Source organism: Bos taurus, chromosome 13, assembly GCF_002263795.3.
Source record: "Bos taurus isolate L1 Dominette 01449 registration number 42190680 breed Hereford chromosome 13, ARS-UCD2.0, whole genome shotgun sequence".
NCBI lineage: Eukaryota > Metazoa > Chordata > Mammalia > Artiodactyla > Bovidae > Bos > Bos taurus.
In genome coordinates this window covers 22,471,132-22,490,485 of record NC_037340.1, presented here as the reverse complement: position 1 = coordinate 22,490,485, position 19,354 = coordinate 22,471,132, and the positions used below count along the sequence as shown (strand labels likewise).

The following is a 19,354-nucleotide window of genomic DNA, read 5'->3' as shown; positions in this document are numbered from 1 at the left end:
ATTAATCTGAGAGGGTACCAGATCCAGGATCTTTTGTTATATTTTCAGTCAGTTAGTCACTAAATATTGAGCCAGAAGAGAAAAACACCTTATCTACAGAGAAATAGAGATAAAAGTCATATTGGAATTCTATTCAGAAACCATGTAAACAGAAAGAAAAGTCAAGTGAAACATTTAAATCTGTTAGAAGAAAACCCCACCAACCGAGGATTCTGTAGTCAGTGACATTATCCTGCAAAAGTGAAGGAGAATTAAAACTTTCTCAGACAATCAGAGATTGAGGGAATTTGTTGCCAGTGGACCTGCCTTGCAAGAAATATGAAAAGAAGTTCTGTAGAAAGAAAGAAACCTGTGTATGTCAGGAAGTCAGGTCTAAATAAAACAGGAAAAATGTTAGAGAAGGAATAGAGGAAAGTAATATAAAACATTTATCTTTTTGTTCTCAGTTGATAACAATTTGTTCAAAATAGTAATAGCAGCAATGTATTCAGCGAGTTTAGTTTATGGAGAAGTATTAATAAGATGACTGACAGCCATGTTATTAATATAAGGGACAGAGGGGAAGAGCCAGGAATTCTCTGTTGTAAGTTGTTTGCATGACTCTTGAAGTGGTATAATGTAATCTGACAGAGGATTTGGGTCAGTTGTAAATGTGTGATGGAAATTCAAGGGCAACCACTAAAAGTTTTTGAAAATGTAATTGATACTCTAGGATAGGAGAATCGTATGAAATGCTTAAAAAAGGGAATCATATGAAATGCTCAAGAGAGAAAGGAGTGAAAGACAAAGAAACTCAGAACAAAGGCAAGGAATAGCAAACAGTTATCGATAGAGTGGCTATTAATCCAGATATATCAAAAGTCCTACTAGATTTTTATAATCAAAACCACCCCTCCTAGTGAGGTGATTAAGAGCAAGGGCTGCAACCAGACTGTCTAATGTTCTGGGACTTTGTCCTCTTTCTTAAACTCTGTCTGAGTTATCATTGAAAAGGGTAGAATAGTAATACCAACCTCAGAATGTTGTTTTAGGGTTTAAATGAGATAATATATATATAAAACCTTTACTATAGTGCCTGGCATATGAAAAATATTCAATAAATGCTACCTACTATTATTTTTTTGGACAGAATTAGAAAAAAGTGTTTAAGTACCTACTGTGTATAGACATAACATAGGTGATGAACTGCTACAATTTGAATTGTGTTTATTAAATAAAAATACCACACAACATATGCATTTAGAAAAATTAAGACATGATGTGAAAGTGCTGCACTCAATATGCCAGCAAATTTGGAAAACTCAGCAGTGGCCACAGGACTGGAAAAGGTCAGTTTTCATTCCAATCCCAAAGAAAAGCAATGCCAAAGAGTGCTCAAACTACCGCACAATTGCACTCATCTCACACATTAGTAAAGTAATGCTCAAAATTCTCCAAGCTAGGCTTCAGCAATATGTGAACCGTGAACTTCCAGCTGTTCAAGCTGGTTTTAAAAAAGGCAGAGGAACCAGAGATCAAATTGCCAACATCCTTTGGATCATCGAAAAAGCAAGAGAGTTTCAGAAAAACATCTACTTTTGCTTTATTGACTATGCCAAAGCCTTTGACTGTATGGATCACAATAACCTGTGGAAAATTCTGAAAGAGATGGGAATACCAGACCACCTGACCTGCCTCTTGAGAAACCTATATGCAGGTCAGGAAGCAACAGTTAAAACTGGACATGGAACAACAGACTGGTTCCAAATAGGAAAAGGAATATGTCAAGGCTGTATATTGTCACCCTGCTTGTTTAACTTATATGCAGAGTACATCACGAGAAACTCTGGGCTGGAGGAAGCACAAGCTGGAATCAGGATTGCTGGGAGAAATATCAATAGCCTCAAATATGCAGATGACACCACCCTTGTGGCAGAAAGTGAAGAGGAACTAAAGAGCCTCTTGATGAAAGTGAAAGAGGAGCGTGAAAAGGTTGGCTTAAAAGCTCAACATTCAGAAAACTAAGATCATGGCATCTGGTCCCATCACTTTATGGGAAGTAGATGGGGAAACAGTGTCAGACTTTATTTTTTTGGGCTCCAAAATCACTGCAGATGCTGATTGTACCCATGAAATTAAAAGATGCTTACTTCTTGGAAAGCAAGTTATGACCAACCTAGATAGCATATTCAAAAGCAGAGATATTACTTTGCCAACAAAGGTCCGTCTAGTCAAGGCTGTGGTTTTTCCAGTGGTCATGTATGGATGTGAGAGTTGAACTGTGAAGAAAGCTGAGTGCCGAAGAATTGATGCTTTTGAACTGTGGTGTTGGAGAAGACTCTTGAGAGTCCCTTGGACTGCAAGGAGATCCAACCAGTCCATTCTCAAGGAGATCAGTCCTGGGTGTTCATTGGAAGGACTGATGCTGAAGCTGAAACTCCAATACTTTGGCTACCTCATGAGAAGAATTGACTCACTGGAAAAGACCCTGATGCTGGGAGGGATTGGGGGCAGGAGGAGAAGGGGGTGACAGAGGATAAGATGGCTGGATGGCATCACCAACTCGATGGACATGAGTTTGAGTAGACTCTGGGAATTGGTGATGGACAGGGAGGCCTGGCGTGCTGCGATTCATGGGGTTGCAAAGTGTTGGACATGACTGAGCAACTGAACTGAACTGAACTGATCAAGTATGTGTGTGTGTGAGAGAGAAAGAGAGAGGGAAGGAAAAAACCCTACCATTCAGCAAAAACCTTGATCAAAAATGCCTTGATAAACACTCTTTTGGATTCTTTTAATGCATATAGATAAACAATTTTTAAAGGGGATTGTTTTGCACATTCTGTTTCATTTGCTTTTTCATTTTACATTTGATACATCTCTAACATCTTTTTATGCATAAAGACACATTTTCTAAGTTCTAAAAGCGTGCACTAATTTTATCAGAAGTTTGCAGATTTGAAAGTCACTTTTTGCTTCACTGTTTTATTAAATGATGGGAATTTAGAGAGATGCAAATGGGAATTACAAAATAACAGTTCACTCCCCAGAAATAGAAACCACTGTAGACCAAATCTCTGATGTCTTTAGTGAGCTTTCCTGGGAATTCAAGTAGCAGCAGAAATATAATTGAATTTCCATTTTCAGCTGAAATGTTGGAAAGTAAAAAAAAAAAAAAAAAGACAAAATGAAAGGTCTACACAGGTCAGACATGAGAATTTTCCAAATAGCAAAATCTATTGCATATACTGCTGGAATTTTTATGAAAGCCATTTATGTGTCATAGGGTCTGAAGAAAATGGAGCCGAAAGAGAAGTTGAAATTATGTATGCTTAGGTTGGTAGTGAACTTTGAGAAGCCCCCACCTCCTTCATTCCCTGACCACCGGGAGTCCCAGGAGAGGGTGAGACCGATATTTCTCCCCCATCAGCTTTTGCCCAGCAGGTCTTAGCAGTCTCTCTGGGAGATGGTGACCTCTCCATGCCCTGGGGCTCTTGTCAATAGCTGGAACAGGGACTGTAGGATGAGAAGCTTGGGTGTTACCAGGCACATTCTTTAAAATGTTAATGAAAGAAAAGCCTACACCCTAAAATCTGTCCTGAAAACTGGACATTACTTCCTCTTGGTTTTACCTTTCTCTCTAATGGAGCAAATGAGGGACCATTTGAATGACAAGTGGAACTGCCGGTTTGAAAGGCTGTGATGGAGCCTGATGGAGCCTGGGTAGGGTGGAGCCTGTGGAGCTGGAATTAATGTTAGACACCAATCTCAAAAACAAAGCACCTTTATGCTCCATGGAAGAGGGTTTTTTTTTTTTGGATACAATAATATTTATTGTAGAACATTTGTACAGTATTTGGAAAATATAGATAGAAAGGAAAATGTAAACCAACTATAATCCCACGCCTGTGGACATTTCAGCACAGCATTCTCTGTGCTCATTTACTTATATAAAATTAACAAAAATGAGATCATAGCGAACATGTTTTTATAACCTGTTTTTTCATTTAACAAAATATCAGAAACATCTTTTCATGTCATTAAACACTCTTTAACATTATGCTTTACCTTCTCACTTTAATTTTAAGAGGTACTCCGTTATGGCATTAAGCCTCCGCTTTGTTTTATTTGAGCTTTAATACCTATTTTTATTGGACGAAGCTGCTGTAGCAGCAGCAGGAGGGGTTCAGGTTTCTTTTTTATATAATGAAGGCACTTTCCTCCTGCCATCTCTATGTAGTCAGTTGCATTCATTTCACTTCGTTTATATACATGACTCACGCTGAAGAGCACTTACTTGCTCTGGTACCTACTGCTAATGGGCACCGTCTGTAACTCGCATGTTTGTAAAAATGGTTAGGAGCAGACACCCAACTTCTTTGTTTGGTGAGTCATCATTGCAAATGAAAGGGAAAACCACCTTTCTGATCTTTCCCCGAGATCTTGGTCTCTTTGCATCTGGATGGGTCGCTTCTGATGGAGTTTTGCCACATAGCATCTTTTGCTGCAGTGTTTGAAACGGGAAAAGCTCTTCCACTGAAACATGATACTCATGAACGAGGTGAAAATGAAAGAAAAAAGTATTGATCACTTGAACTGCTAGTTCACTTTCCATTAGAACAGGTCTTTATTTCTTCACTCATGAAAAACATGCCCCGCGATTATTTTCTCCTTCTGTGAAGCCTTCCCGTGGAGCTCATTTCCAAGACCTCAAATACATTCATCAACTGAGTTGATTTGTTCATAAGAAGCAAAACATATTCTACTTCTGTCAACTATAGAAAGGGCATTTGTCCTTGATGCCTCTCTGTTGATTTTTCTGGGCGTTTGATTTTTATGAACTGTGTTTCTGGGCCTGGTGATTTCAGCCCCACTGTGGTTCAGGGCAGCAGGCAGGCCTCCCTCCTGGAGTTGTTTTCTTTATTTGCCTCTGTAATCCCCCTTGGGCACCCTGGCAGGTTCTTGCACAGCAGCTCCCTCCCACGCATCACTGTGCCCTTTCTGGGGCTGTTCAAGCAAGCTCCTCCTGCACTGTGGTTCCAACACATGCCTTGTCCTTCGTGGTTTCCTTTCCCATCTTTCCTCCCACCCTTTCCGCTTTATTTCTTCCTTCCCCAGCCTCTGTGCTCTTCTTCCCTTTCTGCACCTCCCCTCGCTGCCTTTTCCAGGCTGCCCTGCCCCAGCTTGACGTCAGCAGAAGGTGACGCTGTCCCCAGTGCCATCACTCTGGCCTGGAGCCCTCTAGAGCAAGCAAGCGCTCACCCCTGCCTGACCCTGTTCCTACTACCTGCTTTTCCCATCTCAGGTTGAACAAGTATTATGCTGTCCACGTGGTCACCAGCGGCTATTAAGTGTGTGATATGTGGCTGGTCACAGTGCAAGGTGCTGTCAGTGTAAAACACACTGGCTTTCGAGGACTCAGTATGAAAAGGAAGAATAGTAAGCTCTATCATTAATTAAGAAAAAATACTGATCACATGTCAAAGTAATAACATTTTGGATAAATTAGGTTAAATAAAATATATTACTAAAATACATTCACTTGTTCCTTATTACTTTTTAAAATGTGGCTACTAAATACTGTGAGATTGCACATGAGGCTCACATTTGCGCCTCTCACTTGGTTTCTCTTGGGCAGCACATGTACAGGTCTTTGAATGGTTGCTCAGAACTTGCCATTTTCCAAATGCTAAGGGCTCAGAGCTTTGTTTTGAGGCCATGATGACTTCTTTGTTCTTATTTACTGTTGCTCCTTAGAAATAGGAATAGTATGTCTTAAAGACAAGAGTGTACACACACACACACACACACACACACACACACACACTTCTGATAATTTATTGTAAATTTAATTCAAAAGGAAAAAAAAAATCCCTGTAGCCACATCTTATCTGGGTTTAGATTTTGATCTATATTCAGATCCAGATTTAAAAATACAAGTCTAGCCCTTCCCTCATTTTTGTTCTCAAGCTTCCCGTAGTATTCTTGATGGGTCAGGCCACCAAATACCTCCCAGGTCCTGTACCCTGGGGGACCTTGTCCTGTACCCTGGGGGACCTTCCCCGACTCTTCCTCTGGAGCTGCTTAGATCTGATTCCGGGTCCAGCAACAGGTGGACCAACAACCCAGAGATGTGAAACCATGACCTGAGTCCATCGGCATGTTTTTCTGATCTGAAATTGGGCAAGAATAAGGTTGTTGCTTGTAGGTGGTAAAGATGAAAAGATGCTAAGAGAAGCAGTCAGGACCTTGTGTGGCCATGGCCAGCCAAATTTATAAGGAAGGCACTATGAGTCAGTAAGATCTGTGAGCAGGGAAAGCTATCTATGGGGAAGCATGTAAGATGGACAGGATAAGGGTGGGAAGAAGCAAGTTGGTAGTGACAGGGAGAAGGAGACATGTGGAGATCAGCTGAATTGTCCCAATGACAGGTGTCTTAGTCTGATTCGGCTGCTATACCAGAAAGACTGGATAGCTTATAGAACATCACTGTGAGTTACCTCTCATTGAGAGTATTTGAGTGGCTCTCTTTTCCATGAAACCAGAATCTAAAGGAAACACCACCTTCATTTGCATAATTTTTAGAGTTAATATATCCTTTTCCTATTAAAATATCTTTGAGCTTTAGATACTTTTCAGCTGCTTCCCACTCCCCCTTTTCTGTTAGGTCCACACAGAGTTTTAACCAACCACTCTAATCCTAGGCTTTTTTTAAATACTTAAAACAACCCTCCATCAACTGCCCCTAAACCATATAATTTGATATGACTTCATAATGGTTAAATTTTATTTGCTTTTGAATTATAGTAAAAGGAGGATGATCCCTTAATTTGTCACTGAACATAATTGCAATTCTTACCAAGCAGGTTAGAATTCTGCTTTCCTTTGAAATTCAAAACTGTTGCTAATTAGTGAGTCAGAGCTTTGGTACAAAAAGTATAAGAACTTACTACAAGATGTCAAATAAAAATTGTCGCTCAGCATCTGTCTCTACAAGGATTAGGTCACTGGCCACTGCAGTCACTGACCTTCAACGCAGCCTGAAAGGAGTTCAGGGTGGAGACCAGGAAGGAGGAACTCTGTGCTCTGGGCAAAACTGGTAGAACAGCCCTTCACAGAGTTACATATTTTCAGAAGATTTAATGAGCCCCAATTCTTGTATTTTCTCATGTCTAGAAAAGACTAAAATCATTAACAGAGACATCTGTTCCTTGTGACTAGCAGCAAGTCTCTGCCAAAACACGTGCTTGACTGTATATACCCCTGTTCACTAAAATCATATATAATCTGACCCTCCCTCACCTCTTTGGAGCAGTTCCTCAGAGCTTTCTGAGAGGTTGTATCTGGGGTTATAGTCTTCATTTTGCCCCCAATAAAATTTAACTTACAACTCTCACGTTGTGCAGTTTTTTCAGCCAACAAAGGAATTAAAAATTTTTTCTATCACTATTTTTATTGGGTAAGAAGAGCATTTGCATTGATCTAATTCTTAATTGTGGCTTCCCTGGTGGCTGAGATGGTAAAGAATCCTCCTGCAATGCAGAAGACCCAGGTTTGATCCCTGGGTGGGGAAGATCTGGAGAAGGGAATGGCTACCCACTCCAGTATTCTTTGCTGGAGAATTCCATGGACAGAGGAGCCTGGTGGGTTATGGTCCATGGAGAAGGGGATGACAGAGGATGAGATGGTTGGACAGCATCATTGACTCAATGGCTGTGAGTTTGAGCACACTCTGGGAGACAGTGAAGGACAGGGAGGCCTGGGGGGCTGCAGTCCATGGAGTTCCAAAGTGTTGGATATGACTTAGTGACTAAACAACAACAATATTCTTAATTAATTAATCATTTCAGTGACAGAAAGCAATCTTTTAACTTTTATTGAGCTATAACTGATATATAATATTATATTAGTTTCAGGTATACAACATAATGCTGGAGAAGGAAATGGCAACCCACTCCAGTATTCTTGCCTGGAAAACCCTATGGACAGAGGAGCTTGCTGGGCTACAGTTCACAGGGTCACAAAGAGTTGGACATGACTGAGCTTGCACACTCATACAACATGATGATTTGACATTTGTATATATTGTGAAATGATCATGATAAAACTAGTTAACATCTGAAACATACACAGCTACAAATTTTTTATTGTGATGAGAACTCATAAAATCTACTTTCTTAGAAACTTGTAATGATTTCTCACCTGCATTTCTCACCAGTGCAGCAGATGTCAGAGAAATGGGTTCGATTCCTGGGTTGGGAAGATCCCCTGGAGAAGGAAATGGCAACTCCCAACAGTATTCTTGCCTGGGAAATCCCATGGACAGAGGAGCCTGATGGGCCACAGTTCATAGGGTTGGAAAGAGTCGGACACAACTGAATCAACTTGGTACGAATGCAGGTAGTATATTATTTATCTCAGGCTGCCATAATAAACCTCCATACAGTTGGTGGCTTAAACAATAGAAATTTATTTTCCCACAATTCATGGAGCCCTTTCATGACTTGTATGATGATGAAACTTCTTAGAGGTTTGTTATAAAACAGTCCAAAGTGGATATGATAAATTGCTAAGCCAAGGTAGTTGGCAGTGAGTATGGTAACAGATTCATCAACTCTTTTGGAGATAAAGTTGACAGGACTGGGTAACTGGACAGGTTAGGAAGAGAGGAAAGAGTTTGGGATTTTTAGGGTTCTGGCTAGGAATACATGGATGTTACTCCTTGAGTTACTCTAAAGAGGAGGGGAGGAACCTGGAGAAAATTATGTTGACTTTTTGAGCAACCCAGGATGTTTGTATCTACATGTGAGAAATTAACTGGAGAAGTGAAGCAATTATCTGAAGACTTGCAGTAAAATAGGCCCTTTAATTAGGATGGGGGAGAGAGTGGGAGGGCATGTTGTGCTTTAAACTACTTTGCCTTAGGATCTTTCCATTGGAGACATCAATGGTGAAGAATCACAGTCATCTTGACTTCCAGCTGCTTCTCTCAGCAGTCCTGAAACTCAACGTGGTTCTGAAGACAGAAGAGAATTCACACATAGGATATATTAACTTCTTATTGCTTCTGTAACAAATGAACTTATTGGCTAAAACCAACATAAATTTATTGTCTCACAGTTCTGAAGGTCAGAAGTCCTAAAATCAAAATGGTGACAGGGTTGTGTTCTTTCTGGAGGTTCTGGGAGAGACTCTGCTTTCCTGCCTTTTCCAGCTTCTAGAGGTGAAAGAGGAGAGTGAAAAAGTTGGCTTAAAGCTCAACATTCAGAAAACTAAGATCGTGGCATCTGGTCCCACCACTTCATGGCAAATAGATGGGGAAAGAGTGGAAACAGTGAGAGACTTTATTGTTTTTGTGGCTCCAAAATCACTGCAGATGGTGATTGCAGCCATGAAACTAAAAGACGCTTACTCCTTGAAAGAAAAGTTATGACCAACCTAGATAGCATATTCAAAAGCAGAGACATTACTTTGCCAACAAAGGTCCGTCTAGTCAAAGCTTTGGTTTTTCCAGTGGTCATGTATGGATGTGAGAGTTGAACTATAAAGAAAGCTGAGTGCAGAAGAATTGATGCTTTTGAACTGTGGCTCTGGAGAAGACTCTTGAGAGTCCCTTGGACTGCAAGGAGATCCAACCAGTCCATCCTAAAGGAAATCAGTCCTGAATATTCACTGGATATTTAGGTTTAAGTTTCCTTATGTTATTCAACAAGCATTTCAGTTAAGCTTTTTTTAACTGATGCTGAAGCTGAAACTCCAGTACTTTGGCCACCTGACGCAAAGAACTGAGTCACTGGAAAAGACACTGATGCTGGGAACAATTGAAGGAGGAGGAGGAGGGTACAACAGAGGATGAGACGGTTGGATGGCATCACCAACTCAATGGACATGAGTCTGAGTAAGCTCTGGGAGTTGGTGATGGACAGGGAGGCCTGGTGTGCTGCAGTCCATGGGGTCGCAAAGAGTCGGACACGACTGAGTGACTGGACTGAACTGAACTGAGAGGCTCCTACATCCTTTCCCTTCTCTATCTTCCAGACCTGTAGAGTAGCGTTTTCAAATCTCTCACTGACTTCTGCCTCCACTGTCACATCTCTGTTGCTGAGTCTGACCTTCTCCCTCTCTCTTATAAAGATGCTTGTGATTACATTGACCCACTGGGATTATCTAGGATTATCTCTCCATTTTAAGATTCTTAGCATTTATCACATTGCACTGTAATTCATTGCTTATTTCTCTGTCTCACTGGATTTAATTATAAGCAAAGATCTTGCCTTATTCTCCATAGCATCCCCTTGTACCTAACATCTTGCCTACTAATAATTTTATGTTGAGTGGGTGAATGAAAATTAATAATTGTTTCTATATCAGCTTCTGAATCTTGAATTTCCACGAATGTTTTTATTTTACATTTCTCATTGATCCATTGTTGTTATTCAGTTGCTCAGTCGGGCGATCCCATGGACTTCAGCACTCTTTGTGACCCCATGGACTGCAGCACACCAGGCTTCCTTGTCCTTCACCACCTCCCAGAGCTTGCTCAAACTCATGTCCATTGAGTTGGTGATGCTATCCAACCATCTCATCCTCTGTTGTCCCCTTCTCCTTCTGTCTTCAATCTTTCCCAGCATCAGGGGCTTTTCTAATGAGTCAGCTCTTCGCATCAGGTGGCCAAACTATTGGAACTTCAGCATCAGTCCTTCCAATGAATATATAGGGTTGATTTCCTTTAGGATTGACTGATTTGATCTCCTTGCTGTCCAAGGGACTCGCAAGAGTCTTCTCTAACACCACAGTTCGAAAGCATCGATTCTTTGGCCCTCAGCCTTCTTTATGGTCCAACTCTTACATCCATACATGACTACTGGAAAAACCATCGCTTTGACTAGATGGACCTTTGTTGTCAAAGTAATGTCTCCATTTTTTAATATGCTGTCTAGGTTTGTCATGGCTTTTCTTCCATGGAGCAAGCGTCTTTTAATTTCATGACTATAGTCATTGTCTGCAGTGATTTTGGAGCCCAAGAAAATAAAGTCTCTCACTGTTTCCTTTGTTTTCCCCATTGACTCATGCTGCTGCTGCTTCTGCTGCTAAGTCACTTCAGTCGTGTCCAACTCTGTGCGACCCCATACACGGCAGCCCACCAGGCCCCGCCGTCCCTGGGATTCTCCAGGCAAGAACACTGGAGTGGGTTGCCATTTCCTTCTCCAATGTATGAAAGTGAAAAGTGAAAGTTAAGTTGCTCAGTAGTGTCTGACTCTTCACGACCCCATGGACTGCAGCCTACCAGGCTTTTCCGTCCATGGGATTTTCCAGGCAAGAGTACTGGAGTGGGGTGCCATTGCCTTCTCCCACTATAATGGTAAATGAGATAATTTCTCAAAAGTGCACAGATCTTTGCAGAAATGCTTCATTAGGCTAAGGCTCATATGCAGCTATTAAATGAAATTGTGAATTAAAATTTACCGTTTTCTAGTTTCACCTCCCAAATTGTTGGCTGAGAAAACTTTGTGAATTTGAGACAACTGAAAAAAGTGTACATAACTTTACATAATGTCTGACAAATACAATTGTTGTTGTTGTTTAGTTGCTGAGTTCTGTCCCACTCTTTGCGACCCCATGGAATGTACCTGCCAGGCTCCTCTGTCCATGGAATATACTAGGCAAGAAGACTGGAGTGAGTTGCCATTTCCTTCTCCAGGGAATCTTCATGACCCAGGGATCAAACCCAGGTCTGCTGCTTGGCAGGTGGATTCTTAACCACTAAGCCACCTTGGAAGCCTGACAAATATAAGGCACATAATAAAACTGTGTAATGAGAGAATTAATCATTTATTATTCAGTAATGAGAGTGATGCTTTATTACCCTATTTTTTAAAATTAATTTTTGGCCACACCAGGTGGTCTGCAGGATCTCAGCTCCTCTACCAGGGAGCAAACCTGTGTCCCCTGGGACTGCCAGGGAAGTCCTAGCTTTACTTCTAATGTGTATTTTAGGGGAAAAAAAAATAACCCACACTGAATCTTGTATGTAAATCCATTATTTCCTTATTGTTGTGATGAAACTGAAAGCATGCTCTTCAATTCCTGCCATTGGTCTATCAGTCAGCTTTTGCTGCAGTAATGAACAGCCCCTCAAATTTCAGTGGCTCACAGAAACAATTATTTCTTCCTTTACGTGAGGGTTGTGGACTTGCTGTGGCTTTGCTGGGCATGATTTGGGCTGTACTGGCTAGACAGATCTTTAAATTCTTGGACAAGTCAGAGAAGCAGGCACTCCCTGGGATATGCTCTTTTTACAGTCAGGTGCCAAAGCTTAAGAAGGTGGGAGAACAGAGGCAACCCATGCAAATGATGTAAAGCTTCCACTCTGATATGACATACAGCATGCCCACTGGAATTCCATTGGCTAAAGAAAGTCACATGATCAATCTCAGCATCAGTGCAGTGGAGAAATACACTGCCTACAGGAACTGCCTTCAGGAACCAGGCTGAAGAGGAACAAAAAACTGTGAACCGATACAATCCACCATACTCTGCATCCTCTGTTTGTCAAAGCCACTATTTGGACTTCTGTAATATTAATTACTCTTTAAGGATTTTAATTTGGAATTCAATTTATGTAGCTTAGATAATATAGGTAATTATAGGGACTTCAATAGGATCTGTATAAATAGGCCCCAGAGGTAAAAGTAAGCAGATTTGGGAAATTTAACTAAAGAAAAATTTTAATTTTTTAAGTATATAAATGTTTTCATAGGGGTCATGGTGGTAAGTTTTTGTTTACATCTATGGATGTCCAAGCCAGCAGAAAAGGATTTAATTAGAGATATTGGTGTATAGTTACCATAAGGACCGATTTCTCGACTAGTCAAGTAAATAAGACATGAAAGGGCCAAAAGGTTTCCCTAGTGGATAATTAAATCATTCATCTGTTTGAAAGAGGAAGGCTGGACCAGATGACAGATTTCTGCCAATTCTCTGTTTACAGTACTTTGAATTTTGAAATAAAGAAGCCCTTTAAAGGCAGATGGTATTAAAACTCCTTTTACACCAGTCAAATGGCAGTAAGAAACTTAGAAGCTGGCTTAATGTAGAAAATAGCAAGAAAAACACATATGAGAGGAAAATATAACTTGAGTATTTACTATTTACTTTTGAGAGAATAAAACACCATAGTTAATTCTATTTTTAATACATTCATTGGTCTTACACACACTTTCAAAAAACATTTAATAAGTACCTACTGTGTGTTGAGCATTGTGATAAGTGCTGGTTGGCTAAGAAATTATATAATTCATAGTTAAAAGATCTGATAAATTAGCTAGAAATGTCACAGATCAGTATCATGCTTCCTGAGAACTCTCTGCTTGCCAATTAAAAGACAACAGAATTTTAAACTATATTTTATGATGTACACTTATGAAAATCTAAGTGCTAAAAAAATTACTGTCTATCTTTTTCTTCCTCAGTCATTTCCTTTCTTTCTATTGTTTTTTTAATTCAATGTAGGTCCTTCCCCCTCCCAGTTTTATTGTGGTATACTTAACAAAATTGTAAGATATTTAAATGTACAGTGTGATGATTTGATGCATATGATTTGATACATTGTGAAAGGAAATCCCCATGGAGATAACACATCCATCACCTCTCATATTTTCTCTTTTTATTTGGATGAGAACATATAAGTTCTACTTTCTTAGCAAATTTCAGTTCTATGATAACGTGTGCATGGAGTATCTTTTTCATCCTCTCACTTTCAGTCTGTATGTATCTCTAGGTCTGAAGTGGGTCTTTTGTCACCATGTTATAGGTAAGATCCTGAGACCTTATTCATAACTGAATGTTGATAACCATTAACCAACCTCTCCCAATTTCAGTGCCCAGCCCCTGACAACCACTTTGTACTCTCTCTGAGTTCCACTTTCTACCTTTTTTTTTTTTTTTTTTTTTTTAACCCCCTCTAAGATTCCACGTGTAACTGACATTATGTCTGGCTTCTTTTACTTAGCATAAAATCTTCCACTTTCACCCATGGACTTAAACATTTCTAATGAGCTCTGAGGTGTTCTTAAATGACAAGGGATCCTTTCTGACAGCAAATTATTGTTTTACTTGCTTTCGAGGTTGACTTGTGAGCAGGGCAAAGAGTGGTTCAAAGGCTGCTGCGGTGGTGGATGGATCTCTTTTAAGAAATGATCTTTTTTGAAAAGTCAAACAGCACAGCCTCAATCTGAATGGTATTTCATCAGCATGCCTGCCTGAGGAGCTCAGAACTTAGTAGCTTTCTTTTTTCACGAAAAGCTCCAGCTATGATTTTTTTTTTAACAACTAATATTTGCTACAGTAGTTGCTGAGTGGCATTGCTGAATCTTAATCTGTGTACCAGCAACTGGAATGTGTTTGCTTGTTTGTTACAACCGGCCTGTGATAATCCTCGCTGATACTTCCATAGTGTTTACCAAGAGCCAGGCAGGTTGAAACACTTCAGAACTGCTGACTCATAAAATCCTCCCACTAGGAGAGCAGGAGCTGTTTTGCTGTGCGATGTTATTCCCATTTTGCAGATGTGAAAATTGAAGCATAGAGAGGCTATTTACGTAGTTATGTGACAGTAAATGGGAAGGTTGGGCTTTCAACTCAGGCCGAATAGCTCCATTCTGCTGCGTTTTACAAAGCGAGTCCAATGACCTTATTAAAACAACAACAAACCGATTCTAATTCCATTTGATATCCTACACTGGGCCTTCAACTTGATTTCTGGCCCTTCTGGTTAGGACCATGAGTTTGTAATTGCATCCCTTAATGGAGGTGAAGAACTTTTCGTAGACCCTACGCTGTTTAATTGCAAAAATACAGCTAAATAAATGACGACCGTTTAATTAATCAGGAAAGACTTGATTCAGGTCTAAAATGACCAATCGTTCTCCAAGAATAGATATAAAAAGTGCAGTGATGGGGAGCCAGTGAGGACCCCATCCAGGTTCCGAGGACTTCACGCGGCACGCGGGGGACGCTTTCTCGGGGAGAAGACCCGTAGGAACAGGCGCGGCACAGCCCAGGGCGCTTCGGGGTCGTGAATCCCCAGGTTCCCCGCAGGTCTCCAGGCTCCCGGGCCTTGTGTGTGTGTATGTCTTCGCTGCGCGATCCTGGACCATTCTCTGCCCGGGGACTGGGCGCTGCGCAGGGCGTTCCTGCGCCGCCGCCCGCGACCCGAGGCTGGAGGAGGAGGGTGGGCGTACCCCCGCCCCGCGCTCCCCGCGACCTTTGGGTACCAAGAACGTCAGTCTGCCTGGGAGTGGGTGGGGGGTACCGGCTGGGGCAGGAGAGAGGAGAAATGGGGGGCAAGGAGTGCGCGGGCTTGAGCCCTCCCCGCCCCCCGTTGTCCCCCAAACCGCCGCCGCCGCCCACCTGGCCGCCCCTGCTGCGGCAGCGGCCGGAGGCTCGCTCCCAGGCCTCCGGGTCGCGCTGTCTGCGGAGCTTTCCGGGCGTCTGCCCTCCCCCCTCCCCCGCTTCGCCCGCCCTCCCCCGGGGCCCGACGTGCTCGTTCCCTGCCACTTCGGTCGGGGCGCGCCGGTGGGTTTGGCCTGCGCCGCGGCGGCGAGGCGGGGGAGCGAGTGAGCGCGAGGGGCGGGAGCGAGTGTCTGTGTGAGTCACCGGTACCTGGAGTGAGAGCGGCGCAGAGCGAGCGGCGCGGAGCCCGAGCCGGAGCCGAGCCCGAGCCCAAGAGCGCGGCCGACCCCTCCGGCGCCAGGCCCCGCTGCGCACCCACCCGCGCCGCCGCCGCCTCCCCGCGCGCCGCGCCGCCCGCTCGCCCCCCGGCCCCGCGCCCGGCCGCCCGCCGCCCTCCCGCCTGCCCCGAGGCGGTGCGGGGCTCGCCGGGGGATGTCACAGCGGCTCCTCGGAGCCCCCAGCCGCCGCCCAGCCGCCGCCCCCGGGAACCGCGACAATGAACCCCCAGTGCGCCCGCTGCGGGAAAGTCGTGTATCCCACCGAGAAAGTCAACTGCTTGGATAAGGTGAGCGAGGGGGCGTTGGGCCAGCCGAGACCTGCCCGGCGCCGGGCTGCACCTGCTCGTAGAAGTTTTGGCATCTCTGTTGAAAAGAGAAGAGTGGGTTTGTGTATGTGTGTGTGTATGTGTGTGTATGTGTGTGTGTGTGTGTGTGTGTGTGTGTGTGTGTATGTATGTCTTGGCATCGGGTGAGGGCACACGAAGACGCCCGCAGGAGTGCCAGAGAGCACGCGTGGCGACCGTGATGTTGGAACCGGGAAAGGCTTTTGTCGGGGTGCGGGCGGCGGGGGTGCGGCGCTGCGCCGGCGGCGGCAGAGCGGCTGCGGAGGGCGCCTGGCCGAGCGCGGCGCGGGGCCGGGAGAGCCGGGGCTGGGCCCCCAGGGGCAGTTCGGCTGGCCGCACCCCTCTCACCTCCACTCGGACCCCTCCTTGTCCTGCACCCGCACCTCAAGGATCCGCCCGGATCCCCACCTCACCCCCGCCCCAGCGCCTCCCACGAAGGCGGCGAGGTGGAGAGGCAAATAGTAATTAATATGTCATGGGGCAGCCGCTGCCGCATTGCTAAGAATAATCCCGGCTGGAGAGCCCGGGCTGAGCGCGGCGAGCCAGACCCACGGTGGGCTAATCCACTGGTTGGGAATTCCAGAGGAAGTGGCTTTAGCTCAGCCCCTGCAGCCCTGCTCCCCTACCCTTCCCGGGCGTGGATGGAGTTTAACAGCCCAGGAGAGAGACCCTGGCTCTATCCTAAGTGACTGACAGTTGAACCCGGCCGAAGGCGGTCCCGGTGAAATTTGCCTGTGGTCACACAAATGCCTCTTAAGAGCACGCCGTCATCCCTATAGTCATTCCAGAGTCCATCTTTCTCGCAATTTAGTGGAAGCTGGACAGGCATGGGGAGGTCAGGGGTACCTACATAGTGCGCCTCTTGCCACATCGCGTTGCCTGACCTGCGGTGGACACTGGTTATCAAGATGCCCCGGACAGTTTAGGCACTTTGAACTGGATTCATTTTCCTTGAGGCCACTTCACAGTTTCTATTTCTCCATTAACCAGGCGCAGAATTCCTTTTTGGCTGCTCACAGAAGTGTGATCCGGGCAGAGCCCTTGGCATTTCTTCCATCCGAGTCTGTAAATTGCGGTGGGGAGTCATTTAAAACTCAGTGTTAATAACTGCCTGCGTTATTTACTTAACTGAAAGTCCGGGAAGTCCACTGGTACCTACAATCATTTTGTTGTAGTATTTTCAGATAGGAGGACTAAAAATGTCTCTTTTCTGTACCCATCCTGGAAAGAACTGGCATTGTACTGACATTTTAAACATTTATTTTTTTTCAGTACTGGCATAAAGGATGTTTCCATTGTGAAGTCTGCAAGATGGCTCTCAACATGAACAACTACAAAGGCTATGAAAAGAAGCCCTATTGTAATGCGTAAGTATTGTCAACATGGTGTGCCAGGTGCGGGCACAGCGGCAGAGCAGAGAAGTGGGTGGATCTGCCTGTTCTGAAGAATTGGCTTACTGTTGTCACCCAGGTGTGGCGGTGACCAGTTATCTGTTTATGCCACATCCTCTGGGGCCATGTACTTTGTTGAAGGTCATTGCATTTTCGTCTTTCTGATGTGCTGGGAAATTTGTGTGTGCCTTCAAACAGAAGGTTAGTTCTTGAGATTCAGTGTTGCAGAGTTAGAGACATTGGTTAGAAGCTGAGGAACTTACACACCTGAGAACATGCAAGCTATGAAATGCATGTCAGATTTGCATTTTATTCATATGCCAGTTTCCATTTTAATCATATGGTATGGCCGTGCTACATTTTCTGCCCCAACCTAGTCACTTGGAGAAAGGAGTCTTGCTCCTTTGGTCTTAGCTGAGACCACTCCGGAGATGCTAGAACTTAAAAAGGGAAGCAAAGTATTGAGACCTGGGTATTTCCAACTGGTTAATAGTAGGTCTGTTGGTGGGGATTAAAGTTGGTAAGTTATCTTTGGTGGGCTTTACTGTTGGCATGCTACCAATCTATGGTAATAGTGATTAGGGAGCATTTATATAGTGCATATCATGTCTCAGGCCCTATTCTAAGCACTTTGTGCATACTGACTCATTTAATCATTATAGACCTTATAGCTTAGAGGGTTGTTATTATTCCCATTTGTCAGATGAAGGAGTTGAGGCTTTGAGAGGATAAGCCTGGGTAAGAGGCTCAGATCACTCCTGGAGCCTGCAAATGGTCAAAATAGCCCAGTGTGTCCAAATGGCTACCTTGCCACCCTCCGCCTGTGTTTCTCCACTTTTTGAGCATCCTCCCACTCAGACTATTTTCGACTATGGGCTTTTGGCCTTGATAGCTGAACCTTTTTCTTCCCGGTTCCCTTGTGGGGGCTTATCCAGCCTGGAGGCGGCAGAGGAGCCCTAGCCTTCTGGCTGGAATATTGCCAGAGATTCATTCTCCCTGGAGTTTGGAAAACAGGTTCATTCAGGTCTCCTGGAGATGGAGGGCCTGTGGTTCATTCCTGCGTCACTCATGGGAGTGATTTTTTCATAGATGGTAAATTTTTGGTAAATGGATGTAATGTGCTCATACCTCTCTGGTGAATAACTTAATTAAGAATCTCTTTGTATTCCCTTTGGTCCTAGTTTAGTGTTTACAAATAGACCAGAAACATGAAACTATAGCATTGAACAGAATTCACGATTTGAATAAGTCCACAGATAGTTCCAAACCATTGATGTTTTCAGCCCTCCAGTATCATGCCTCTTACTAGAATAACAGAGAGCAATAAATGAGGTCCCAGTGTCATGGTCGCCTGCTTCTCTTAGAGGTATGGAGGGTTGGTTAGAGATTAAAAGCAGGCAGCAGTAACTAGAATGGAGAGGCCCAACTCCGCCATCCCACCCCTACAACCCATAAGCAGGATGATTGTTCTTTGGTTAAAGGAAATTGAACCCTGTAACTCTTCCAGCCTGTGGCCTGATTCCATCAGGCTGATTGGGCCACATCAGGATTCTTTATAGCTTCACAGTCTGAAGTTTAACCCAGTGATAAACTTTGGTGGTCCTGGAGGAATGGGGAGGGGAAGGGGAAAGCCAGGAAAGAGAAAAGGAGAAGACAGCAGCAAATATATATGTATATGCATAATGTATTTATGTGTGTATATATATATATATGTAAGATATATCTATACTATATACACATGAGCTTCCCAGGTGGCTCAGTGGTTAAGAATCTCCTGCCTTCCAAGCAGGAGACTTGGGTTCCCTTGGGTGGGGAAGATCCCCTGGAGGAGGAAATGGCAACCCACTCCAGTATTCTTGCCTGGGAAACCCCATGGGCAGAGGAGCCTGGTGGGCTGCAATGGTGTCTC

At 43.7% G+C, this 19,354-nt stretch overlaps 1 protein-coding gene across 2 annotated transcripts in view; it reads left to right on the top strand.

Annotated features, from left to right (window-relative positions):
* The first annotated feature begins 15,625 nt into the window (after positions 1 to 15,625).
* The window catches only part of NEBL (nebulette), a 380,402-nt gene continuing 376,673 nt past the window's right edge, over positions 15,626 to 19,354 (top strand). Inside the window, exons 1-2 of one of the 2 annotated variants that reach the window (XM_025000590.2) lie at positions 15,626 to 15,997; positions 17,327 to 17,421. In XM_025000590.2, coding sequence (XP_024856358.1) covers positions 15,929 to 15,997; positions 17,327 to 17,421 — 164 coding nt within the window. In that variant the 5' untranslated portion in view covers positions 15,626 to 15,928. The remainder of the gene's footprint in view (positions 15,998 to 17,326; positions 17,422 to 19,354) is intronic. The other variant, XM_059892605.1, reaches the window with a different exon arrangement.